The 27234-nt window shown below is 44.8% G+C and overlaps 1 protein-coding gene across 3 annotated transcripts; it reads right to left on the reverse strand.

The window, feature by feature from the left end:
• Positions 1-698: 698 nt before the first annotated feature.
• On the reverse strand, positions 699-27035 carry LOC121543158 (regulation of nuclear pre-mRNA domain-containing protein 2). Of its 3 annotated transcripts, XR_006657133.1 has the most exons (11): positions 26836-27035; positions 18886-19015; positions 18509-18672; positions 18274-18326; positions 17649-17775; positions 6294-6469; positions 5899-6202; positions 5520-5798; positions 5205-5384; positions 2770-4932; positions 699-2578 (listed from the first exon to the last, which is right to left on the reverse strand). XR_006657133.1 is itself a non-coding variant. In XM_045205668.1 (10 exons), exons 1-10 carry the CDS (start codon positions 27020-27022, stop codon positions 2855-2857), a joined length of 3675 nt encoding a protein of 1224 aa, XP_045061603.1. In that variant the 5' UTR covers positions 27023-27035; the 3' UTR covers positions 699-2854. The 3 variants fall into 3 exon arrangements, 2 of the variants coding, with proteins under 2 accessions (XP_045061603.1, XP_041708797.2); XM_045205668.1 differs by having other exon boundaries at positions 699-4932; positions 5205-5381; XM_041852863.2 differs by having other exon boundaries at positions 699-4932.
• Between the last annotated feature and the right edge of the window lie 199 nt (positions 27036-27234).

Raw genomic sequence — 27234 nt, forward strand, 5'->3', positions numbered from 1 at the left:
CAATAATAGAACTAAACCCACAATGGGTGTAATAGCATGGCAGTGACTACCTCAGTCTTAACCAGAGGAGGCTGGTGAGGGGAGGACAGCTCATAATAATGGATGGAATGGTATCAAACACATGGAAAACCAGGTGTTTGATACCATTCAATTTATTCCGTTCCAGCCATTACTATGAGCCCGTCCTCCCCATTTAATGTGCCACCAGCCACCACTGGTATTAACCCATATGGTACAGTACGGTCTTCATGTCAGTGCTCTGTGGTCAATGGGAGTGGTTACTCTGCCTGTTCCGGTCACTAAATCAACCCCTAGTCCCTACTACGCACTTCACGTATATGAAAGGATTGGATAGGTGTAATACGGTAATAGCAGCACCTTGACTCTGATAGGTGTAAGCCACCTCTAGCCAATGTAATCCTCCCAGATCGACAAGTGCCTAAAAGGTAAGGCCAAGGGGTTGATTATGTATTGAATATTCATAATTGCAGAGGCTGTCTTTAAAATAAAAACACATGCAGTAGGACTCCATGGAGAGTGGTTTAAACTGTAAAGAATTCATATGAAGTAAATGCCTGGCTGTATGTCTAAATTGTGACAGTCATTGGTAAACATAGTAAATCACTGAACTACAGGAAGGACCAGTGGTAGAGAGAGAGGAGAGCAGTAGCATCGGAAAGGATTGGACACTCAAAAGATTAATGATAGAACATCATTGATGATCATAACAAAAATAATAGCAATGCATCTAATCAAGAAGAGAAAAACATAACACAGCCACCCCCTTCATGACTGAATCATTACATAGTTAATGCAGACTATACACACACCATTAGATTCCTCAAATCTTAAGCATTTTCACGCAAAGGTTATTCAAACAAACATATTTCAAACTCAAGAGTACATTGAATGACAATATTATTTAAACAAACTATTCAAAGAAAATGATGAATTCTCTGAATCCATCCTGGTGGCTAGCGGTCTGTCTAACTGAGGAGAAGTCATTTAGTCTACTGCACAAACCAAACTGACTGAGTTGATCTGGTCATTATCAGCAGTGACATAGAGAAGCATCACGTCAAAGCGAGAGTTGTAGCTTCGATTCAGACTTTATAGCAGAACACTATAAACTGATAAACTAACACTTATAGGAAATCTAGATGAGCATTTACATTGTTTCCCATTATCTTAATGAGTAATGAATGTTTGCAGATAATTCACTCATCACTTCTTCATTGGTGTTATTTGGTATTCTACAGTTCTAAATGTTGATCCAGGAAGTACAGCGTCAGAGGAAGGAAAGGAGGAAAAACAAGAGACTAAATCTAGGAAAGGTAACGAAGGGAAAAGGTAAGAAGTAACAAACAAAAAAACGTCAGGACTGGATAGATAGTGCGCTGCACGTGCATAGGCAAGTATAGATATTTTACATCTGACGTGAAGTTAGACACACAACAAAAATCTCAGCAAGAAATCCAAAACTACTCAGAACAAATGAGTAGTTGGAGAAAAAAAATGACATTGTTTGTACTGTTATAAGTAATGTTTCAGCATTTCAATTCAGCTTTGAATAACTAGACAAAAAATATCTATCATACAACAGCAGCCATGATAACTGCTGCGACTGGTCTTACCGGTATCCATGACTGTGACTGTATCAAAGAAAGTAGTACCCTCCCCTTGGTTGGGTTGAAACTGTATTTTATTAAAGACAATACAGGTAGAGATGGCCTAGCAGAGAGACACAGCGGGTTCATAGTTCAAACTTCTAAAGCACCCGCCTCAACTACTGTGAGTCTCCACAACTCATCATTATCAGCTAAATGTGTCTTTACACTGGACGATTCTTCACTCTCCTCCCCTCTCTCTGCCTCAAATTGGAGAGATGGAGATGGACAGAGTGGTGTTTTGTTGGAGCAGCGAGAAGCATGAACATCTGCCTCATGTGTCACTAAAGCTAAGGCTTCTTCACAATCTTGTCAATCACAAGTTAGTGAATAGCGATGCTTGTCCTCTTTACACAAACAACCAAGGTTTAATAGTCTTAACATGGCCAACTCATTCAGTCTATACATTTAAAAGCTGAGAAATATACAGAGGGAAGAGAGACTAAAGCATGAAACCTCTAGAAGGAGAGAAACAAGGTTATTATTTACAATATGATACACTGGGAGCACGCTGGGGTTATCGTCGAGAAACTCCACAACAGCACACTGATCATAAAGTGAACACTCATTTGGATAACCACTTCCTGTTGAGAAAAATTGTTGTATTTAGGACACACTCTCAGGGAGCAACTTTCTTCCTCAAACCCCCCTCCCTCCCTCCATCCATCCATCCCATCCCTCCCTCCATCCATCCCATCCCTCCTCCCTCCCTCCTTCTCTCTCTCTCTCTGAAAGTGTTGATATCAGCTTAATCACACAATACCGGAGGGAAGTAGAATTTTAGTGAAATAGAATAACCACCTGATGTTTCTTTTTCTATTAGATCTGTTTGCTTGTTGTCTTCCTTCTAGTTCACACCTCCATTATTCCCACACTGCTTTAGTGAGGGGAAGCAGAGAACACTGTCGCTCCTGGGGATTGGAGGAGGGGGGGGGCAGATTTGGTTTGGTTACCTATTTCATCCATAACACTGCATAATTGCTAAACTGGTACTGTATTGTGGTGGTGACGAGCTAGCTTGTGTGAAGGTGCGATCAGCTAAATGTAGTAAGATGAATGACTCCAGTAGGATTAACATAGTGAGGACAGACTGGGCTCATACCAGAAGGGTTCTACACATCTTCTCCCTGCGTCGGGTAGCTAGGTGTGTGGGTTGCTTACAATTCAGCTTATCGTGGGTTAACACTTCAATAGCGTGGGGGTAAGAAAGGTCTTTTGGGGGGGTAGAAGGGACCTCCTCGGCCCCCGCCGAACGGAGGGCCAGGACGCTTGCCCCCACGGAACATGGGTGGCTCTCGGTTGAGGTGCGGGTGGGCAGGGGGGCCGCGAGGGTGGAGTAGAGGTCTCTGGGGGATGGAGTTGATGGGGGGGCGGGGGTTGGGGGAGGGTAGGCGCAGGAGGGATGGCGAGGGACGGCGGGGATGGTTGGGGTTGGGGTGTCGGGGCTGGGCAGGGGGGCTAGCTGGAGGGTGCTGGAGCGGAGGAGCTTGGGGACGAGGAGGCAGGGGGTCACCTGAGGGAGAGGGAGGGGAGGAGGGAGAGGGAGAGGGAGGAGGGAGGTTGAGGCCATCCTTGACACGGCCCAGTAAGGGAGGCGGGGCACCGGGGGTGCCAGGGCGGTGGAGAGGGGGTGCGTGGCGGGGGGTGAAATGCTCTTTGACTGTGCCGGGACGAGGCATCTTAGGGGGCTCCCCTAACAGAGAGGACATGAGGGGAGTGGGGCCACCTTTACCCCCCCTGGGTCCCCCTCCCATCCCCCCTCGGTCTCCTCCTCCATCTGGACGGACCTGGGGAGGGAGGGGCAGCTGGCGGTCGATGGGGACTAGAACCCCGCCTACCATGACTGCCGAGGGGGGAAGGAAGTTGCGCGGGGGTGGAGGGAGCTGGGGCATGGGAGGGGGTGGAGGGCGTGGGATGGGTGGAGGAGGGGAGTTGAAGAAGGGAGGAGGGGCGTGATGGTGGAGGTGTGAGGGGGGAGGACCCTGGGGGTTCTCCCCATGGTAGGGGGGCATCTGGAACTGGGGTGGGGGGCCGTGCGAATGAGGGTGGGGGTGAGGAGGTTGATTAGAATGAGGAGGAAGGTGGTGGTGTGGGGGCGGGGGAGGCATGGTGGGGGAAGTCATGTCGTCAGAGCCGCCCTGACGGGAAGGTGAGGGGGGCTGCGCATCCAGGTACCCTTCCTCCTCGTACCACATCCCTCCGCCTGGCCTTCCCCCTTCCCCTCCACCCCCGCGACGCAGCCCTTGGCCAATCACGCGGATGCTCTCCACCGTCTGGATGCGCTCTCCGGTTGGCTGGCGGTTTGAGAAGCCCCCCAGTGATTGGAAAGGTGCTCCCTCGGTGCAAGGCGACACCAGCGTCTCGATACGGTGGTACTGCCCTCCCTCCCCGTCAGATGAGCCCCCACCATCCTCTCCTCCCCTCTTTCCCTTTTCATCCCTCGTTCCACTCATTCCTCCCTCCTCTGACCCGCTGCTGGTCTTGCGGGAACCTACGGACACTCTCCTCTCTCCGCCGACTGATCTGTCATTCCCGTGACTCTTCCCCTGACTGTTCTGACCATCCTTCTTGACCTTGCTGCTTCCCAGTGATGAAGAGCTAATCTTCCTCTTCAAATCTTCCTCCTTCAGCTTGGCGGGCTTCTTCCCCACTCCGTAACCTTGGAAACGAGAAGAGGAAGAGAGGAAGTCCCTGTCGCTGCTGCTTCCTGTTGGGGTGATGACGGCGTCCCAAGGGTCACTGCGGTAGGCTGTGGGTGAAAGATTGTGACCTACGGATGACCCTAAGCTCTTGGGGTCACTGTTGAGGCCAAGGGGGTCGGAGGAGACACCCCCTGGCGTGTCCATGATTTCGTCCTGGGTGGGGGTGCCCCCGCTCTCATCCCTGACAGGGGTCCCGTCTACCCCGTCTCCCCCCAGCAGAGGGCTCCCATCCCCCAGGCCCAGACTGAACCCTGGGTTCCCCTGGAGGAAACGGTTGATCTTAGACTCTAGGCTGGGAGGAGAAACAGAGCGGCTAGGGAGAGTGGGAGGAGGAGGGGGAGGGGGAGGAGGAGGGGGAGGAGAGGCCTCTCGGTTTTTCTCCCAGTCCCTGGCTCCTCTGCTCTTCTCAGGTGTGTCTCGTTTGAGGCTGTTGGTCAGGGGGGGTTTGATGTTGCTGGGAGTGGTGGGTGTGGGGGGGCCCTTGGCTGCTGAGGAGTCTGGGGAGGCATGGGAGGAGGGGGCAGAGGAGGAGGAGCTACCAGACCTCAGCAGAGAGGACAGACCTGAGGAGAGAGAAGAAGAGAAGATGGAGGGAAACAAAGATATGTGGGGAGAGAGAGAGAGAGAGAGAGAAAGAGAGTGGGTGGTTGGAGATAATTACACCAGCAGATACAAAAATTACACAACATAACAAGTGCCCCCCAAAATGAACTGAAACAGTTCCAACAGAAGCCTTGCATTTCCCATCTCAAAGTCTGTCTATAAATGTGCCTGTCTGCTTGACTATCTATCCATCTATCTTATCTGTTTGTTTGTTTGTTTGTTTGTGTCTCACCCTGTGTGTGGGTCTTTGACAGGGCGTTGAGGATGCCTTCAGGGGTGACGTTCACTCTGGACAGGATGCTGGCCAGGGCTGGGCTAGGAGGGGTGGGGCCAACTGGGGTTTTAGAGGAAGATGATTGGGCAGAGGGGGTGGTGGGAGTTCCAGGGGAGGGGCGAGACACGGGGCTGGCTGCTGAGAGAGAAAATGTAGAGAGAGAGAGAGAGAGAGAGAGAGAGAGAGGGAACAATCTTATAATTTCTGTACCAGCGTGTCACAGTATCCATATATTAATTCAGCTTATCTTTCCAAGTACAGACACACACACACCTGTGTTCTTCATGGCTGATGTGATACTGCTCAGTATGGAGCTGATCTTGCCCAGGTCCACGTTGGCCAGGTTCATTCCCAGAGGAGCGGTCGGACCGCTAGGGCCACTCACGCCCGCGCTCGTAGGGGTGCTGGGGGTCACCGGGGTGGGGGTAGAGGGGGCTGCTTTTTTGAGAGGGGAGTCGGTGGAGGTTCGAATGGGTGTGACAGGGGCGGGTTTCGCTGCGGTCTTTGAGCTGGTCGCCTTGGAAACGGTGGCTGATGATGACTGCTTCTCAGCTGATTGAAACACAGGGGGTTAAAGTGTTAGTTCATTTTTATTTTGACAAGGTTTAGTCTAATTGAGATTTCCCTACTGGCTCTACTACCATCTCCTCACCTGTGTTGGCTGTCTCCATCTCCTCCTCAGACAGATCCATGTCCTCCACATCTCTGTTGTCCCCCGCTCTCACCACTCCCATGTCCCTCTCGTCCATGGCACTCCCATCTAGGTCCGGGTCAAAGCCCAGCCTCCCCCCTCGGCCTCCCCCAAGCCCCAGGAAGGGAGAGTCAGAGCCGGTGGGTGAGGGAGCGTCCTCAGAGGGGGAGGGGATGGGGGAGTCCTCTGGACCGGGTAGGGAGGACTTGAGGGCGTCCAGTTTACGTTTGAGGTTGACCACGCGGTTGGCAAAGGTTTTGTAGGCCTTGAAAATTAGAACGATTTATTATATTTTTATTAGATTGTTTATTTGATTGATGATGATCAGATTAACTGAATGACTGGTTGATACTCACGCTGGCCACGATCTTGACTTCCTTGTACTGCATCTCATAGAAGACGTCTGCGTTTCCCAGAGCCTCCAGCAGAGGGGGCCCTACAGGCATCTGGTTCTCCAGGAAACTGACAAACTCCTGCAGCTTCTGGCTGCCCTCTTCAAAGTCCTTGGCAAACTTGTTCCCTCCGGCCTTGTCTGGGGTAGAAATGGATGGAGGACAAGAGTTAAATAAGTAATTTAAACAAGAGGACACAGGACATGGTATGACTATCATTTACATTTACATTTTAGTCATTTAGCAGACGCTCTTATCCAGAGCGACTTACAGTTAGTGAATACATTTTTTTTTTTTTATACTGGCCCCCCGTGGGAATCGAACCCACAAGCCATGCTCTATCAACTGAGCTACATCCCTGCCGGCCATTCCCTCCCCTACCCTGGACGACGCTGGGCCAATTGTGCGCCGCCCATGAGTCTCCCGGTCGCGGCCGGCTGCGACAGAGCCTGGATTCGAACCAGGATCTCTAGTGGCACAGGATTTATTAGACTTTAAAATCTAGATGTTCCAAAGGTCTGCATCAGTGGCTTGTAGGCTATGCGTGGAAGCCCGGAGATGCTAAATGTGTTTGTTAATTAACTATCAATTACTGTGAGACCAGCTGCGCCACTCAGGAGACAAGGTTTAGTCTATGGCTGTCATTACATTTTGTCAGCCATTAACGGTCATGCAAATAACTGCTGGTCTCACAGTAATTGATAGTTAATTAACAAACACATTTAGCATCTCCGGGCTTCCACGCATAGCCTACAAGCCACTGATGCAGACCTTTGGAACATCTAGATTTTAAAGTCTAATAAATCCATTTCATACTGTATAGCAGGGGTGTCAAACGTCCGGCCCGCGGGCCGGATCAGGCCCGCAAATGGGTTTAATCCGGCCCGCGAGATGATTTCGGAAAAAAAAGATAAAAAGAAGAAAAAAATGGTAAAGTATAAAAATGCGCTGCAATTTTTCAATAAAATAAACTGCTGTTCCAATTGCGTCCACTGGATGGCGCAATAGCAATTGTGTTAAGCAAGCAAACTGTTTATACCGGGGCAGAGCAAGTAGGTCAAGCACGTGCAGCCAATGAGCTACTTTGTTTTGCCCGCGATATTTATTACAGCTTCTACTTTTAACATTATGTGCTTTGGCACCCTCTAACCCTATTCATGGAATTGAATGGGAAAGCTGTATGTTTGGTGTGTTCAGAGCATGTTGCAGTGCTGAAAGAATATAACCTTCGTCGCCACTATGTGAGTCTTCATGCCGACAAATATGACAACTTTCAAGGACAGCAGAGATGAGAGAAGGTGAATGAACTGTTGGCGGGTCTGAAGAAACAGCAGTCTGTGTTTACTCACAGCCGAGACATCAGTGACGCTGCAGTGAAAGCTAGCTACCTCATTGCTAATGAAATCGCAGTGGCTTCAAAACCATTTAGTGAGGGTGAATTTGTAAAAACATGCATGATGAAGGCAGCGGAGATTGTGTGCCCTGAAAAGCGGCAGGCTTTTGCAAATATCAGCCTGACAAGAAACACAGTTGCAGACAGGATTTCCGATCTTTCAGTGGATTTGGACAGCCAGTTGAAGCAAAAAGTAAAGTCATTTATTGCGTTTTCGGTTGCAATTGATGAAAGCACGGACATTACAGATGTTGCACAACTGGCAATTTTCATCCGCGGAGTTGATGACACATTGACCGTCACCGAGGAGTTCGTGGAGTTGGTGCCGATGACAGATACAACGACAGCAGCTGATATTTTTACCGCACTCGTCGGCGCGCTGGACAGGGTCGGAGTGGACTGGTCCCGCGCTGTCAGCCTGGCTACAGATGGTGCAGAGCACCTGAATAACTTGAACAAACAGCTGCAAGGGCGCAACAAAGTTGTCACGCAGTATTATGACAGCATACGTTCTTTCAAGTTGAAGCTGTCATTGTGGGAGAAGCAACTTGCCGGTGGTGATGCAGCTCACTTCCCCTGTCTGAAAAATGTGTGCGCGACCCAACATGTGGCAGACATGAAGCGGTTCAAAGATAAAATAACGGGACTGTTACGGGAGTTTGAGCAACGCTTTCAGATTTAGGTTTTTATGTTGATGTGCTATTGTTTTTATTTTATTTGTATATTTAACCTATTCTTGACTGTGGTTCTTGCACTTGTTTGGGGAACAGGATTTCATTATTTTTTATCTACATTTCTGCCTGAGAAATGACACCCTGATATAGTTCTGTGATCTGTGATATACTTCTGTGAATCACTGAGGCATTGTGTGTTTGTGTGTTCTTTGTCCTCAGAACTTTCAAATAACTTGAGGTGTTTTATGATTAATAGTGATGTTGTGCTTTTGGACACTGTCCTCAGGCTCCAGCTTTATGTTTATATGTTTTTATGTTGATGTGCTATTGTTTTTAATTGATTTTATTTTATTTGTATATTTAACCTATTCTTGACTCTGTGGTTCTTGCACTTGTTTGGGGAACAGGATTTCATTATTTTTATCTACATTTCTGCCTGAGAAATGACACCCTGATATAGTTCTGTGATCTGTGAAACAGTTCTGTTAATCACTGAGGCATTGTGTGTTTGTGTGTTCTTTTTCTTTAGAATTTTCAAATAAACTTGACGTGTTTTATGATCAATAGTGATGTTGTGCTTGTCCTATTTTGGACACACTGTCCTCAAGCTCCAGCTTTATGTTGTATTTTGATCGTATTAAAACAAAGAAAACAATCTGAAGTTGTTGTTTTTAAGTTATATTTACCATGATTTTTCCGGTCCGGCCCACTTGGGAATAGATTTTCCTCCATGTGGCCCCTGAGCTAAAATGAGTTTGACACCCCTGCTGTATAGCCTACACCATCACAAATTCATTAGGCTATTTACAGTATTTTAATAATAATATAATAATATGCCATTTAGCAGACGCTTTTATCCAGTCATGTGTGCATACATTTTTACGTATGGGTGGTCCCGGGGATCGAACCCACTACCCTGGCGTTACAAGCGCCATGCTCTACCAATTGAGCTACAGAGGACATTTTAGGCAGGTCTAAAGAAACATTATGATATGAAGAAAATGTAGCCTATTTCAGAAGAACAGAATACATATTCTGAGTCATCCTTATGTTAGGCCCTGATCCGGCTATGCCATATGGCTGTGGGCTACACTAGTTAATTTGGAAGACAATTTGCTTATAATTCCTGTGGCATTCTTTAATAGTAAGAAGCAGTGGTTGGAACCTGTTCAGGGAATAGAACCAAAAAATAACAAAACATTTAACGAAACAGAAACGGAACCTGGAACGAAAGTGATCCATACTGTTCCGGAACAGAACTGTCATTTTAAAAGCATGGGAACCTGTTAATAATGTTATTTTACGTTCCAGGCATTTTTATTCTAGTCCACAACAAGGCGCCTATGCAAAGCCCTCACTCTGTCACTCAGAAACGTATTCATGGCTGCCTGCAAACTGAAAATCTTTGCCTGTGCGTGTTTAGGCTACCTGCCCCTCCCCCCTCCGAAGCATAGGCTACTGTACTGACATTACAAGCTTGATTCAGAAGATAGGGAGAGAGATTTTTAATTAGCTAGAGAAGAATGGATTAACTTTTTCAATGCTAGTTAAGGATACATAAGGCCTAGTTATAACGTTTCACAATTTGATTTATTAACTACAAAAAGGTAAGACGTGTTTTTAATTCTGGTGCCGCTCTGCACACACAAGCTTGTTAGCTAGCTAGCTCAAGCTTGTTAGTTAGCTTACTCGCTCAAAGGACATTCAAAGTTCCTCCATAGAAGCCGCTCCTCCTACGCATAATTCTGTGGACCTAATTCAGATAATGCATGTCAAAAGGCCCAGCGCTTCAAGCCTCCTCCTCAACCCTCTCGCTCTCTCCCTACCAACAACATTTTACTCACATATTGCGCCATAATTTAGGCTACACTTGTCTGTCCATCAAACATGTAAACAACTAGCTCGCCTGTTCTATCTGCACTGATGGGTGAAGTCATTTCATCAGCTAAATGTAAAAAACGGTTGATTTCACAGGTAAAAAAAGGAACAAAAAAGGAACGATATAAACCAGTATTTTTTGGGTTCGACCCGGTTCAGAACTTTATTTTGCTGGTCGAAAAAGAGCGGAATGAAACAAAAAAATTCAGTTCAGAACGAAACGATTGGAAAATAATTTTGGTTCCAACCCCTGGTAAGAAGAATAAAACTGAACATAACTGAAAAATAGAAAGGATATTTTCCCCAAACTATTTGAAACAGGTCCTCCTATATGTTTAATTCAGAGTTAGTTATGCAACTTTAGTTGTGATACAAACGTTTGCTATAAGTTTTGATTTCTAATACATTTTAAGGCTGCATGATGAGACTAATGACGATTTGGGAAAAAAGTCACATGAAAGAGTCTCTCATTCACAATTTGACAAGCACTTGATAATATTCTCACCCATCAGACTATTCTCAATTTAATCTGGTCTTTACATTTAGCCTACTAATACGTGTGGAATTATTTTTTATTTAGAATGGCCCACACAAAAAAAAAAAACGTAGCCTGCAATTGAATTGCGAATGGAGGAAGAGCGTCCCGCGGTTACGTTTTTAATATGCCAGGTAGGCTACACCTGTTGTAAAGCGGAGTAATGTACTTCATTCTTCTTTTTTTAAAGTAATAAATATAGCAGCACAAAAAAGCTAGGATCCTCGTTTAAATATTGGTCAGTCAAAACTCTGTTTTCACACGCGATTGGGCAATGACTGGGCTTATAAGAACACGTTTCACTAGGCTCTGTAGGCTATGGGCTATCCAACCCTGTTCCAGGGGTCCTAGGCTCTGTAGGCTATGGGCTATCTGTTAGATTAATTTGGATTTTAAGAATAATGACTAAAGGATTTTACCCCAAATACAGTATAAATGTTAGAATTATCATGTAGTGTCAACCCACTAACAGAGGGGCGGTACTAAACATTCAAGGGGGAAGGCGGAAACTGTTTAGAAAAGTCACCTAAAGGTGGGAGGAGTCAAGTCCAGGAGGTATAAAATCGTATGTTTGGGTCTTTGGCCCCAGAGCTCCCATGAATAAATATACAGATAATCCTTGTTGGTTGTGGACCTTGAATCATTGATGATTAAAACCAGAGCCTTACAACCTCTGGTAATGATTCAAGCTTAGGGGTGAATTAGAGATAGAAATTCACATGACAGATTGGTCCTTCTGAGCGGAGCTTAATACATCTTTATCGTTCTAAGGACACCGAAACCCGTGCACGGGCGGGTGATAGCATCCGTGAGAGAGTCCTGGCCTTCGACGTTAAGGTTATAAATCAGGCCGGTGATTACTCTTTATGAACGATAAAGACGTTAACGAGTTTGAAAAATTATTTAAATCCAAACTGCAAAGAAAAGGTCAGTAATTTTATTCATGGATTTTGGTGAAATGATTTGAACTTGTATAAGAATAGGAATTATTGTAGGGGGCAGACAGGTTACCAAAATCTTAGAGAAGGTAATAATTATTACGACTGGGGAGGGTCCGAAAATGACCCTAAGTAAATAGCTATTACAAAAATAAACTAGTCCGAAATGACATGGAGTGAATTGCAATCACAAATGTAAACTAGTTAATATTGTCATTGTACGAATTGCAGTGTAACAGTATAAACAGGGAAATAATTATAATCGTGTGAGATAGATGAGTCGGGAGTAGCGTATACGACTGGGGATTTGCTAGAACTTTGCAAACAAGTTTAGCAAATGATTGTATAAGGTCGTATATGTGTGAGACTTAATCCATCGGGACGACGTGATCATTATTTCAAGGAAGGAGCAAAAAATAAGTCGCGTGAGAAAAATTGGGTAACTTACTCTTTTCATGAAACCGGAGTTTTAAATAAAAACTCTGGGTTAGGGGTTAAAGAATTTTAAATGGTTAATTACAAAAGCAAGAGGCGCACTAAGATATTAGCTCCTACGAAAATAATTTGGGAGTGAATTATTTAAAAAACAAAAAGGGGGGGGGGGGATTTCTTATTGTTCCACCATGGGAAAGACATCTTCTAAAGAAGTCCGAGAATTAACGGGGGATGAAAGATATATGTTAGGAAGAGATCGAAGAAATATGTTTTATGGATCCATTTGGGAGAAGAGGTATGAATTTATTGGGCATCTCGAAGTAAAAAAGTTAGTAGGCAGATGCATATAATATGAATTTGAAAAAACAGCGAAAGGAGGGGCTGGAGACAGCGAGTGTGTTTTTTTAAGCGCGAAAGTGCTTTAACGGTAACAAAGGAATATTTAACCATCGTGACTGCATGGGTAAAGAAAAGGAGGAGGACAGTCAATTTTTTGGTTCAACGGGTAAATGTTTGAAAAAATGATTCGTGTCAATTAAGAATTGGCTAAAAACACCACAAAGCGATTATTTGAGAGGTACCTATAAAGTCCAACGATGCATATGTATGAACTTTCGCACTCAAACGTAGACGTACGTAATGAGTGAGAAGGTAGAGAAATGTACATTTGCATTTTTGGTCATTTGGCAGACGCTCTGGTCCGGAGCGACTTGTAAGAACCAATAGAGGGTTGCACTGAACTATTCTGTTGTGTTGGGCATTTGAATGGCATAAGGTGAAATATGTGTGTATGAGGGAATTCAATGGCGGGTATGAATGATAACCGGATACTACTTAGTATTTGGTTGGTTAAATGCTGAATAAGAGATTTGAGGCGTGGTTATGGGGTAACTAGGAAGACGCACTTATTCAATGGGGAATGGGTGTAGGAAGAGAGAGTTTTTTTACGTGTATTAAAAGTTGCATTAGATAGCTTTAGTAATTTCTAAATAGGTCTATGAAAATATGTTACAAGTACGAATGACATTATTTCCTAAGAAGGTAGATTGTAGGGAAGTTTCCCGCGCCTCCCCCATAATGTAGGATGGAGAGGGGGAGGAGGTGAGACAGTACATAGTTCAAATGGTAGGAATGTCATTAAGTGTATGCTGATAAACGATATCAAGTGTTTGTTTTATTGATTAGGGCCGAATCAGAGAGAACAGTTGAAGAAATTGGATGGCGAACTGAAGTAGCGATAGAGCTGTGAGGGTTGAGTTGAGGACAAGGAGAATGGTTTGTGGCTCTGGTTGGCGGGAAAAAGGAGAGGCAGAGACAGACTTAGAGAGACAGAGGAAGTTAGAGAGGGAGAGAATAAAAGAAATAGAGAGAATGAAACTGTTTAGGGTTGAAAAACAAGCAGGCTGAGAGACAGAGACAACAGTTTCTGGAGCTTGAAAAGCAGAGACTAACAGAGTAAGAAAAGGAACAGACGAGAGCAGAGTATTTAATGGCCACTAGGGGAAATAGCTGGTAGAGGTAGACCTCCAGAATAGAAGGGGAGAGAGATTTTACTAGGGGGTGGATCAAATAATTGATAATGGATCATTTGAAATGAGATCACATGTAGCAGATTTAGAGTAATCAATTAAATAATCATTGTATACTCGAGGAATTTTGAGGGATTTTATGAAGTTAGGCAGTATTTAGGTCATAAGAGGGAGCTACCAAATTAAGTTTGATTGTTATTTTTCAATTGGGTTTTTCAAATATCAATTCGACTAACCTGTCCACTATGAAAGATTTTCTCCTCCAAGAATGGAACCAAGGGGAAGTGGAGGGGGTCCCTGATGAGAATCTCTGGTTAAAGGGGATGAAATACACCGCTAGGGCCTTGGGGGAGTCCAATTGTTATGCATGCTCCATTGGGCGACCGACAATGTTGACCGCCCCAATGCCAAGGGCAATGTTTCCCTGTGTATTAGACCTGGGGTCCAATCAAAAAGAGCCAAATTGCACAGGGATTGGGCTGGCAAAATTGACATACTGGGCCAGCCCACCTAGATTCACTTTAACTCCTGGCGAATAACAGTGTTACAGACATAGAAATGGCACCCGTAACTTGGGTGATTTTGATGGCTGTAAGGAGATAATTAATGTGACTGATTTAGATAAGGAAGGGAGGAAAAAAAAATTAGAAGCCTAACCATCCCTCTGACTGATGTGTGGTGGGCATGCACTAACAAAGGGAGCATTCGGCAGACATTACCAGAGGGATGGGTGGGTACTTGTGCACCAGTATTGTTGGTCCAACCTGTAAGAATTGGTCATCAAAGACCAGTGACAGGAAGAATAATTAGGAGAAAAAGAAATAAGTCAGGAAGGAAATAGCCCAATTTGGATAGATGGTATAGGCATCCCCAGGGGTGTTCCAGACGAATACAAAGCTATAAATCAAATATGGGAGAGTTTTACTACAACATTTTTCTGGTGGGTGACAATAAACAAAAATATGGATTGGATAAATTATATCTATTACAACCAACAACGATTTATTGACCAGACTAGAGATGCAGTAAAGGGGATCTCTGAGCGATTATCCGCCATCCCGCTCATAACTTAGTAGAGGTTGGTTCTAGATCAGGCAGAAAGGGCCGGTGTCTATAGAAAGATAAGCCATTGTTGCATATTCATCCCTAACAACACCACACTGGATGGGACAGTCACCAGAGCTCTTACAGAATTAACTGCACTAAGTGAAGGATGAACTGAACTCAGAAGTTAGTACATTGTGGATAGGGTGGTTTGATGATATATTTGGTAAATGGAAAACCCTAGCAGCCACCATCTTAGGAGCGATCAGTGTTTGTATGGGTATTCTTGTATTATGTGGTTGTTGTCTTGTTCCCTGTGTCCGAGGATTGGTGAGTCAGGCGTTGGTGAAATGCAGTATCTAAACAATGATGAGAGATGGACTGACTCCGGACTCTGACCAGGGGAATGTGAAAAACGATCCTCCAGGCTTGGTGGATGACGAGGATTTGGACCCTGAAAGACCGCAATTGGATGAAATGTTTATTAGTTCTGATGTGATCTCTGAGATTAATCATGCTTGTAAAATACATTTATCCTGAATGTGGGAATATTTAGTCAAAGGGGTGGATTGTTAGATTAATTTGGATTTTAAGAATAATGACTAAAGGATTTTACCCCAAATACAGTATAAATGTTAGAATTATCATGTAGTGTCAACCCACTAACAGAGGGGGCGGTACTAAACATTCAAGGGGGAAGGCGGAAACTGTTTAGAAAAGTCACCTAAAGGTGGGAGGAGTCAAGTCCAGGAGGTATAAAATCGTATGTTTGGGTCTTTGGCCCCAGAGCTCTCCATGAATAAATATACAGATAATCCTTGTTGGTTGTGGACCTTGAATCATTGATGATTAAAACCAGAGCCTTACAACCTCTGGTAATGATTCAAGCTTAGGGGTGAATTAGAGATAGAAATTCACATGACACTATCCAACCCTGTTCCAGGGGTCCTAGGCTCTGTAGGCTATGGGCTATCCAACCCTGTTCCAGGGGTCCTAGGCTCTGTAGGCTATGGGCTATCCAACCCTGTTCCAGGGGTCCTAGGCTCTGGGCTATCCAACCCTGTTCCAGGGTTCCTAGGCTCTGTAGGCTATCCAACCCTGTTCCAGGGGTCCTAGGCTCTGTAGGCTATGGGCTATCCAACCCTGTTCCAGGGGTCCTAGGCTCTGTAGGCTATGGGCTATCCAACCCTGTTCCAGGGGTCCTAGGCCTACAGTGCCTTCAGAAAGTATTTATACCCCTTGACTTATCCCGCATGTTGTTGTGGTACTGCCTGAATTCAAAATGGATTAAATACTTTTTTTTCCACCCATCTACACAATACACCATAATGACAAAGTGAAAACCTGTTTAGACATTTTTGCAAATGTTGTGAAAATGAAATACAGAACTATCTAATTTACATAAGTATTCACACCCCTGAGTCAATACATGTTAGAATCACCTTTGGCAGCGATTACAGCTGTGAGTCTTTCTGGGTAAGTCTCTAAAAGCTTTGCACACCTGGATTGAACAATACTTGACCATTATTCTTTCAAAAATTATTGAAGCTGTGTCAAGTTGGTTGTTGATCATTGCAAGACAGCCATTTTCAAGTCTTTCCATAGACTTTCAAGCCAATTTAAGTCAAAACTGTAACTAGGCCACTCAGGAACATTCAATGTCATCTTGGTAAGCAACTCCAGTGTATATTTGGCCTTGTGTTTTAGGTAATTGTCCTGCTGAAAGGTGAATTTGTCTCCAGTGTCTGTTGGAAAGCAGACTGAACCGGGTTTTCACCTGTGCTTAGCTCTATTCACTAATGGCTTGCCATAACAAAGGGGTTGAATACTTATTGACTCAAGACATTTCAGCTTTTCATTAATTTATAAACATTTCTAAAAGCAGTATTCCACTTTGACATTATGGGGTATTGTTTGTAGGCCAGTGACACATCTCAATTTAACCCATTTTAAATTCAGGCTGTAACACTACAAAATGTGGAAAAGGTCAAGGGTGTGAATACTTTCTAAAGGCACTGTATAGGCTACGCTTAAAGTTATTTGGCCACTTTAGTTTTGATACAAACCTTATCAAAACATATAGCCCTATGGGCTAGGCTACATGATGCATGGGACTATGAAAAATGCATACGCTGTTTCTTGCCTTGGACTGCACATGCTGGGCATCATTCACAAGTGATAATATTCTCACTGTAATCTTGTTTTTACATATACTGAATAATACATGTGTGAAATTAGTTTTGATTTAGAATGGGCCATTATCATGCACGGGGGGGGCATGTCATTTATGCACTTAAATAGCGAATGGAGGACGCTTTTCCCGCAGTTCATTTTCATGCCAGCCAGGTAGGCAAAGCAATGTGCTCAATATTAGGAAAGTTGAGAAATAAATATAGTAGGCCTAGCCTATAGAAAGTTGATTTAACAGAGGCCATCAAAACTGTTTTCTCACGCAATTGCATAGCATAGCCTATAGAAATGTTGTGCAACAGGGGCTTATAGGAACACTTATTTCATTCCATGTATCAACCAGCTATGTGGACCTGGCTCTCGCTGCGCAACAGGTGAATCCATTCCGCTCAAACTCTGAATGCCAGGGCTCTCATGAAGTGTTTGATTTGATTTTCGATTGCATTGATGTCAGAGTGATTAGAGGGACAATAGAGCGCTGAGTACCAGGCCATTAGCGACTACCTGTTATGACGTTTGGTAGGCTACTAATGACCATCGGCGACATCAGAGCACAGTTTTGGAGAAGCTTAGCTACCGTGACTTAACGGTCACGTGGAATTTGACTGCAGTCATGACTCGTGACTGCCGGTGTGGCGGTAATATCGTCACCGTAACAGCCCTAGGTATGACCCCTGCCCATGACCCTGTTTTGACCTCTGACCTTTGAGTCTCTTGAGGGCCTCCGTGCTGCAGACGTCCACTCTGAGAGCTGTCAGCTGGGTCTCCCTCAGCTCCTCCTCCTCCGCCACCCGCTTATAGCCCGCAAGCTGCTCGATGAACGACTGGGGCTGGAGAGAGGGGGAGGGAGGGAGAGGGGGAACGAAAGAGGGAGGGGGAAGGAGGGAAATAGTATTTTTGTGTGCATCTCCTTTAAGGGCCAATCATCAGTTGAAACATTAAAGCGTTTTCCCCGCCGCTATTTTGGTAAAAAGCTGAGTGATGGGGCTGGAGAAACGTAACCACTAAAATTCATAGACAGAGCTATGGACGCAAGGACTGACCATCCATGGTATCAAAATTATAGTTTTAATGTTTTGAGGGTATACCATGTTTGCTTACATTTACTTTGTTTACAAACATTGGAGTAAAACAAGCTTATATTTTGGGTTCTGATGGGTTGTGACATTTGAACTAAGCTCATGAGGCATTTATAAGTTATATTCTTCAAGAATCAATAGGTACATATCATTAATTTATAAAAACCAAAAATGTATGTAGCAACTGCTGATTACCCCTTTAAAAAGGGTGAACGCAATTTAGCAGAGGACAGAAAAAAATACACTTACTATGAAATCAGCCACGATCTTGGACTTCAGGGCAGCTTTGGGGTTGACTGGGGCTGCAGGGCAAAACCACAACACATGAGCAACACAACACACTGACCTGTACATGACTGTTGACTCATACAGATCCAGAGGTTACAGAAACTGAAGGGGGGGGAAGAGAGAGAGAAAGAAAGAGAAGGCAAAAGGAAAATATGGTGACAGAGGAGAGAAAGAAATAGGAGCATAGGAGACTGACCTGGCGGAGGAGGAGTCTCTTTAGCCTTCTCTTTCTCCCTCTCTCTCTCTCTCTCCTTCCTGGCCAGGTTGGCTTTGAGCTGGGTGATGAGTTCCTCAGGATAGACGTTCCTCTCCTCCCAGATAGTGAAGATCCGCTCCACTGACTTACGCACCTTCGGGTCTCTGGCAAGACAACAGGTCAAAGGGCAAGAGGTTAGAAGGGCACAGAGTCAGTCAGCAACAGATTGGTGGTCAATTTCCTCATACATGGGCTATTCCTAATTTCCACCTAAATCAGATGTTCACTTAGTCTCCCCATTGACAATTAAAATGAGCCTCAAATGGAAGTTAGGATGTGCCTCACAATATTCATATCACCCAGCGCAGTTCACTCACTTGACCATTAGGGCGGCATTGGGGAGCACCTCAGCGAAGGCTGAGCGGTAGACGATGGCGTTCTTTCTCTTGCAGTTCTGGATGACATCATTGGCCAGGTAGAACAGATTCAGACGGTGGTTGGTGTCCGCTGATGGAGAGAAGGAGGAGAGGAAGACAGGGAAGAAGAAAAATAGGTGGAGGAGGAAGAGGGTTAGTGAGTCCTCAGAATCCTGATGTTTAACCACAAATCAAATGTGATGGTGACCACTAAAACCTTGACCAGCCTAAGCCTAGATCACCCTAGTCTAGTGGATGACCTTGCCTAAGCCTAGACCACCCTAGCCCAGTGGATGACCTTGCCTAAGCCTAGACCACCCTAGCCCAGTGGATGACCTGCCTAAACCTAGACCACCCTGGCCCAGTGGATGACCTGCCTAAACCTAGACCACCCTGGCCCAGTGGATGACCTGCCTAAACCTAGACCACCCAGTGGATGACCTGCCTAAGCCTAGACCACCCTAGCCCAGTGGATAACCTGCCTAAGCCTAGACCACCCAGTGGATGACCTGCCTAAGCCTAGACCACCCTATCCCAGTGGATGACCTGCCTAAACCTAGACCACCCAGTGGATGACCTGCCTAAACCTAGACCCCCCTAGCCCAGTGGATGACCTGCCTAAACCTAGACCACCCAGTGGATGACCTGCCTAAACCTAGACCCCCCCTCTAGCTCAGTGGATGACCTGCCTAAGCCTAGACCAACCTAGCCCAGTGGATGACCTGCCTAAGCCTAGACCACCCTAGCCCAGTGGATGACCGGCCTAAGCCTAGACCACCCTAGCCCAGTGGATGACCGGCCTAAGCCTAGACCACCCTAGCCCAGTGGATGACCGGCCTAAGCCTAGACCACCCTAGCCCAGTGGATGACCTGCCTAAGCCTAGACCACCCTAGCCCAGTGGATGACCTGCCTAAGCCTAGACCACCCTAGCCCAGTGGATGACCGGCCTAAGCCTAGACCACCCTAGCCCAGTGGATGACCTGCCTAAGCCTAGACCACCCTAGCCCAGTGGATGACCGGCCTAAGCCTAGACCACCCTAGCCCAGTGGATGACCTTGCCTAAGCCTAGACCACCCTAGACCAGTGGATGACCTGCCTAAGCCTAGACCACCCTAGCCCAGTGGATGACCTATTAGCTCATGCATGCATTTGCTAATCAATTCTGGCAATATAGCAAAACCAACCATAGATCAGTGTCTATGGGAAACTTCACTGAAATGACAAACAATGCAGTGCTTTTACTAAGTGACAGTCAGAGGTAGACCACTTGGGATACGGAGTCATGATAAGTTGATATTCACTTTTCTATCTAAAGCATAATTAACACACAGACACAAAACGTCATCACTGCAGCGCACATTTTTTTCAACTGACAACTTCTCCAACTGAAGCCCTGTGTTACAGGGAAGGCTAAGTCATGGAAAACCAAGTAAGCTTGTCATGCAGCTAAATGGAGTCCAACATGAATCAATGACCTAGAAAATAAAGCCTGGTTGTTGGGAAAGAAACACAGCTTGAAATGTCACCTAATTTACTCATGAACGGCAATATAAAGGCTCTAACATCTACCACCCTGAATATATGAAGATCCAGTTCAACATTTTCCAAGATGTGGCAGGCAACAAGGTAATCACAACAATGTCAATAATAATGTTCAGCACCGCGGCCTGTTAATTCATGACACATTGTTTTCAGACAGATGGAATTCTAACGCCACCACGGTGCCAAGAACAGCGAAGACATCGTCGTAGCGTAAGACAATGTTCACGACATTCATGTAATAAATGTTTTTATTATTAGACCAAGAAGACAAAGCTGGAGAATGCCATACATTCAAAAGCCTGCCCACCCAGAGTTAAGCTATTTCAAAGTGATCAGGTGATGGAGTAGGGAAAAGGGACACAAATCAAACACAGATCAGGTTCTGATCCAGACAAGACTAGAAACGGTATGTACGAGTCCCACAATATCAATTAGGGTCATTGAAGCCATATTGATAAACTGAAAGGGATATTAGCCTATGCCCTATAGCCTCAGCATATTGTGCAGGACAGCTGGGATGACCAGTGGAAACCAACTGATTAGGGTAAGTCTTAGTAAATGGTAACAAATCAAACACAGAGAAACATTTCCACTTTGTAACATAAAATAACAATGCAGAAGCCTTTCATACATCACAGTTGATTCCAGTGGGGAACGGTTGGCAAGTCAAAGGAGAGAGAAACGTCCCCACGGAAAGATGCATTCAGGGAGGACGAGTTGGAAAGTATACAACCAGGGGAGGAAGAGATGATGACTGAGCACAGAACAGAAAACAACAAGCTCTATGCCGTCTCCAGTACGCAAACCAAACAACATGTTTCCCCTACAACACTAAGGGCTCGATTCAGTCCGTATCGCAGTTCAGCGCTATAGTGTGCTTGAAATTGAAAGGTAATTTCCGAATCAGCCGACTAATGCAGCACATACCATGAATAAAGTCTCCGCGAACGCAGAAACATTGCCTTTCGATTTCTACTGTGCTGTAGTGCAGGTCTTCAGCACTACGGATTGAATCGAGCCCTAAGATATCAAACAAATGTATTAGTTCATTACATGAAACGGCTCAAAAAAGAGAACTTGCTGAAGTCTAGGCCTAACTAAGTCTCAGTTGCACAGGAGCGGTGGGGAAGGGGAAACGGTTCAAAATATCAAATAAACAATCGCTTTCAATAGCAACAGGGTCCCAGCTTCCTTCCCTGGTCTAAGCTATATTGTAAAGAGGAATCCTTGCAAATCTTCAGTTGAGAATATTGCAGAATGATTATGGACTAGGACATGTTATTGGGTGTAGATGTAAGGCCTGGGATGGAACATCTGCTGCACACACAGGAGTGACTGAGAATCACTATCCTACTACAGCAGACGCCGTAGTCTAGGTGGACACGGGCTCATTTCAACAGACCTACAAACACAGTCAGACACACTCAGGGCCACCCGATCTCTAGCCAGGGCTACCCGATCTCTAGTCAGGGCCACCCGATCTCTAGTCAGGGCCACCCGATCTCTGGTCAGAGCTACCCGATCTCTGGTCAGGGCCACCCGATCTCTAGTCAGGGCCACCCGATCTCTAGTCAGGGCCACCCGTTCTCTGGTCAGAGCTACCCGATCTCTGGTCAGGGCCACCCGATCTCTAGTCAGGGCCACCCGATCTCTGGTCAGGGCCACCCGATCTCTAGCCAGGGCTACCCGATCTCTAGTCAGGGCCACCCGTTCTCTGGTCAGAGCTACCCGATCTCTGGTCAGGGCCACCCGATCTCTGGTCAAACAGTCCAAGTCTGGGGGATTTACGTTTCAACCTCCAACGCAATAGAATAGTGATGGGGTCGATACAGTTACATATCGGGATATTATTTTTTGTGATATTTCTTATAATTTTGACAATGTCGCAATATTATTTTTGCGCTAGTTGGATGTACCTGCACCAAAACTCCAGTATTTTTCCTTCATAGCTTGTTCTCCATCTTTTTAAATAGGGAGCCAATTTGTTTTCAGCACAAATGTGTTTTCTCATGGCTCGCTCTTGTCCCTCTGCAGCAGACATTTGGTGAGCAATATGTTTGGAACATCCAATCGCAATAAAATCACAGTATCAAAATCACAACACATACAGAAATCGTGAGAATCGCAATACATAGTATGGCACCAAAGTAGGGCGATAATATCGTATTGTGAGGTCCCTGGCCATTCCCAGATCTACAAAGCAATAGACTGACTGCTTGACCAGGCAGACTGCGATGCCACGTGAACCATCAGATAGCAATCAAGGGCAAACGATGCACAACATGTCAACTGGTATTACAACAGCATTAGGCTAAGCATACCTCTAGGAAGGACAGCCCAGTTTGCAGAAATTGGTTCCGAAACCTTTTCTGTTCCGTGACCCACATAAAAGCTTTTCAGTACCACCACCAGGGGGACCAGGGGTTCCTCCTGACCCAACACGGAAAACACTGACCTAGTACAAGCGAGCCAGTACCCAACATTTTGGGGTAGCAAATTAGCACGCTTTTAGCCTTCCAAACCGAAATGAACTCAAATTGTAGTGGTAGAGGTCGCGGGGAGGGTAATTTTTATGCAGAAGGACTGAGAAGCTCAGCTCTGGTGACTTTTTTTAAAAAAGGACATTCTACTCCAAAATGAATGAAAATAAAATGACACCATCTAAAATATAATTTCCACCTCCAGAACTGAGCCCCAATAACATAGTTACAATTATTTTAACATATTGGACCATGCATATAGCCTATGCATGGTCCATATTATCAGGTATGCTTCTAGCAATAAGCAGTATCATCTGTAGCCCAACTGATGCAGCATAGTGGCTATAAATAAATAGGCTGAAGCATGGGGTTGCCTATCTGCATTTACCCTATTGGGCTTATCATTAGCTAGATCCCAAATGTAATATTTTAACTAGTTAGCATCCTATTGATTACTTTTATGTCCCAGAAAACTTGCATAAACACAGTGAATATAATGTAGCCCTGCCTACACGTTAGGGTAACTTGGGGTAAATGCCCCCCCCCTGTACTTCTCACTGAAACCACTTCATGTCACCATTTCCCCCCCAACACTTTCACTAGTTGCCACTACTCTTGCTCGACTAAAAATGTCATCTGTTTCATCACAATTTTTTACCTCATTCCCCCCCAAACAAATTTGAGGTAGGGTGGCGTTTCACCCCAAGTTACCTTACAATTGACCATGTTACATTTAGCCCCACTCCCCCTATGCAAATTGCAGTGGTAATGTGCTTAACCATGATGCTGCTAAAACCTCTGTGGTGCAGTTCTCGCATTTTTAGAAGTTGAGAAATAAATAAAGTAGGAATGGAAAGCTGGGAACCTCCTCTTTTTAACAAAGGCCATTAAAATTGCTGTTTTCCCCACGATTGCAAGAATTGTTGTGCATTGACTGTTTGTCAGAATGCAGGTTTCCCTCCCTATGGCACTCATACCTTGAAAGCACCTCAAGAGGGAAATAGGTAAATAGATAAACTATTCTACTATGCGGTTATCTGATTTTTCTAGTCATTACATTTTGTTTGCAGAGGAAAAGTAAATGTGGACTGGACTGTTCTAGCATCTTCAAAGTGTGCCTCGACATATATATTTATGTTTCATATTTTTGGGGCGTGGCGGCAATGATTTTGCCGTGGCGCAGCGCCACAGTTAAATGAGTGCAGCAGAAACACTGCATTACAATACAACCCTAGGAGCGGAACTGTTGAAACGGCCATCCACCATTCCGTGAAAATTAAAACATTTTTGTTGAAAACAAGTTTAGCCTTGACAATGAAGCCTACAATTCATCAAGTTTATCTTTGGTTAAGAGAGTTCAAAAGCTAGTTTGAATGTTTGAGGACATCATACATAAAGCACCATAAACAACAGATATACATGTGGTTGAGCCAATGACAGCGACAGAGAGAGATAGGAACACATGCAACTTTGCAAATGTTAACACTGCAGTGCAATTCATTTTAAATGAATGAAAACTGCTCAGGGCAATGGAAGTGTTGAAAACCAGCTAAACCTTTATAGCTGGAGGCAAGAGAAGTGGACAACATCAGTTTCCATAAACAACAAAACACTGGCATCTATTTCCATGGCATATCCATATCACAACATGCACTTCATAAAATGACCCATCAAAACACTATGAATGACATTGTCAAAGTTTAGGTCTAGACCTACTCTAGCTATTTAAGATTTTAACTCCAGTGTTCGACAAACATAGATAGCTATGCCAAACACTGGAGTTAAAATCTTAGCTAGGCCTACCCCAGGGGCATTGCGAGGGGTGGCACAAGCCACCCCTGAAATATGATTGGCCACCCTTAGTGTCCCGCCATTCTCATTGGGTCAGAGCGCTGTCAATCGGTCTCAGATTGGAGAGAAAGAGCAGTGGGTTTGTTCTGGCTGGAAGGCTGTTTGATTGGCTGGCTGTCTTTTTTGGGGACTACGGAGAGCCCAGCTGCAGTGAGAGAACAGCATGACTTCTCTCTCAGTTGAGTTGACGAAAGCAGTGCAGAGATGGAAGATGGCTAGGTAACTGCTGTTTGAGTTGACAGTTAACTAAACTAGAGTTTCCCGATGCAGAGCTAGTGTAGTCGTTTATTGCTGTAGGCTATGGCATGTGTTTGTTCTAGAATGTTATGCATGTCCCTTATTGACTGAGGTGAATGAAGCTACAGCAGCCAAAGTGATAATGGCTGGAGTTATTTTTGCTGTTCTCCAAATAGCATTTTAGAGCTTTTAAATTGTGTAGAAATGCAGTAAATCTTAAACTTTCAAAAAATTACTTGGATGGAGAGTTACCACTGAACATGTACAGTATCTAACTTGAATATGGATCACTTCTAATTGATTTATTTGAATAAATTAGGGCAGATACAAATTAACAGTTGAAACAGCAGAGGTGGCAACACAGGTCTCAGAGTGGTAGGGCAACATTTTTCAACTGGGCCCGGAGTTCTTCCTGATCTGGTAACCTAACCAGGTAAAACGCTGGACCTTATGACAGTGATTAATCAGTTTTATATGGGCTATAATGGGACCAGTTTTTCTAAATCATGTCAGATGGTTTAAAAAACTCCTGGCCCTGGGCAGCATGAAAACCATGTCAGACTGCAGCAACTTTGTACTTGTTGATATTAATTATGTTTTAAAACACAGACATAGAGACAACTACGCTTTATACAGGTTTGCGTCATGTAGACCTATGATAAAAAATGAAATCACTATTGTGTTGACTAATTATTTCCAGTTAATAATTTGAATAAAAAGGTCTAGGTAGCCTTGCCAGAGAGACAGGGCGCATAGTAGGCTGTGTGTCAGTAGCCTCCAGATTATCAGACTGAGAAATCGTCTCGTGTTCATCGCATACAGCATACCAGATCGCTAATGTTTAGGTGTAGGCTGCTGCAACATTCATGTAAAGAGTTTTTGCTCGTGTCTGTCGGGGCTGATGTGTTATCACATTTGCTAAATAAATAGGCCTATGCAGGAAAGTGGTGAGAGCGCTTTGCTAGATTTGCCTTGTGCCCGGCCTGTGATCTCCCTAAACTGATTGGTCAAGACACACACACAACATGATGTGCAGGACATAAAGTGTGTGTTAATAGTTCACAAATCATGAGGCTAATAACCCCCCCCAAAAATTATTTGGTCAATATTTTGTACTAAACTCAATCAGCTCGCAACCGTTTGCCGGCGGCTCTGAAACAGTTATTCAATGCAACGCATCATATTTTATGCCAATTTAACGCTATTTGTGATAGAATTTGCTCATTTCCCATTGCCACCCCGTTAAAACAACCATACAATCGACCCTGGGCCTAACCCAGATTTCTTCCTAAAGGCAGGTTTTTCAGCCCACTTGCTTACACAGCAACCTGGATCACCTGTGCTCTGTCAACACCACCCCCATTTTAACTCTAGTTCAAAAACATTTGATAGTTTGGCTAGCTAGCTACGTTAATTACCTGGCTCGAGCTGGCTACTCTATCCTCTGCAGTTCTGCAAAAACATAGTGCATGCGATGCGCAAATAACAGGTGCAATATCGAACCATATGTCCAGACAGGCCAGGTTCGATTAAACTAAATTGATCACACGTAGCTAGCTAATATGCATGACGATGTTCTGAACTGCAGCTACTGGTAACGTTATGTACTAACTACCTTAGTACAACTAGTTAGTTACATTAGCTTGCACGCTAACTAGAAGTACAAAGCGCAAGTTATTACCTAGCTTACTTTAGCTATTGCATTAACTTTATGGAGTCAACATATTCCCGTAACACATGAGGGGCATCATTGATTAGCTAGTGTGTAGCAGGGAAAGCTAGCTAACGTTAGCTACTCACATTTCTTGAGCCACTTCATCCAGTACCGAACAATAAGGCTGTGATACTTTTTATTTTCAATGCACCAGGTCGACAGTCCCTGTATGGACTCCATAGTGTTGGATACTCCTTGAAATCGGCGGTCCAGGGTGGCCTCCAAAGCGCCGCGGCCACCATGGCCGCTAACAGCTCCAGAACCCGCCGCCATTTTTCCAGTTCTCTCTGCTACTGCAGACAACGCGATGAGTCATGAAGGTAGCAAAAGGCTGACAGACAGGCGAAAGAAGACACGCCCCCTACAGATCTAGAGTTAGATTCTGAAAACTGACCTTATAACAGTTGAGGGCCAGGCAACTTCAACAGTTTGACCAATATTTACAACATGAAAGGGACCTGTATGTTAAGGGACCTGTATGTTAA

Source organism: Coregonus clupeaformis, chromosome 20 (assembly GCF_020615455.1).
Source record: "Coregonus clupeaformis isolate EN_2021a chromosome 20, ASM2061545v1, whole genome shotgun sequence".
Taxonomy (NCBI): domain Eukaryota; kingdom Metazoa; phylum Chordata; class Actinopteri; order Salmoniformes; family Salmonidae; genus Coregonus; species Coregonus clupeaformis.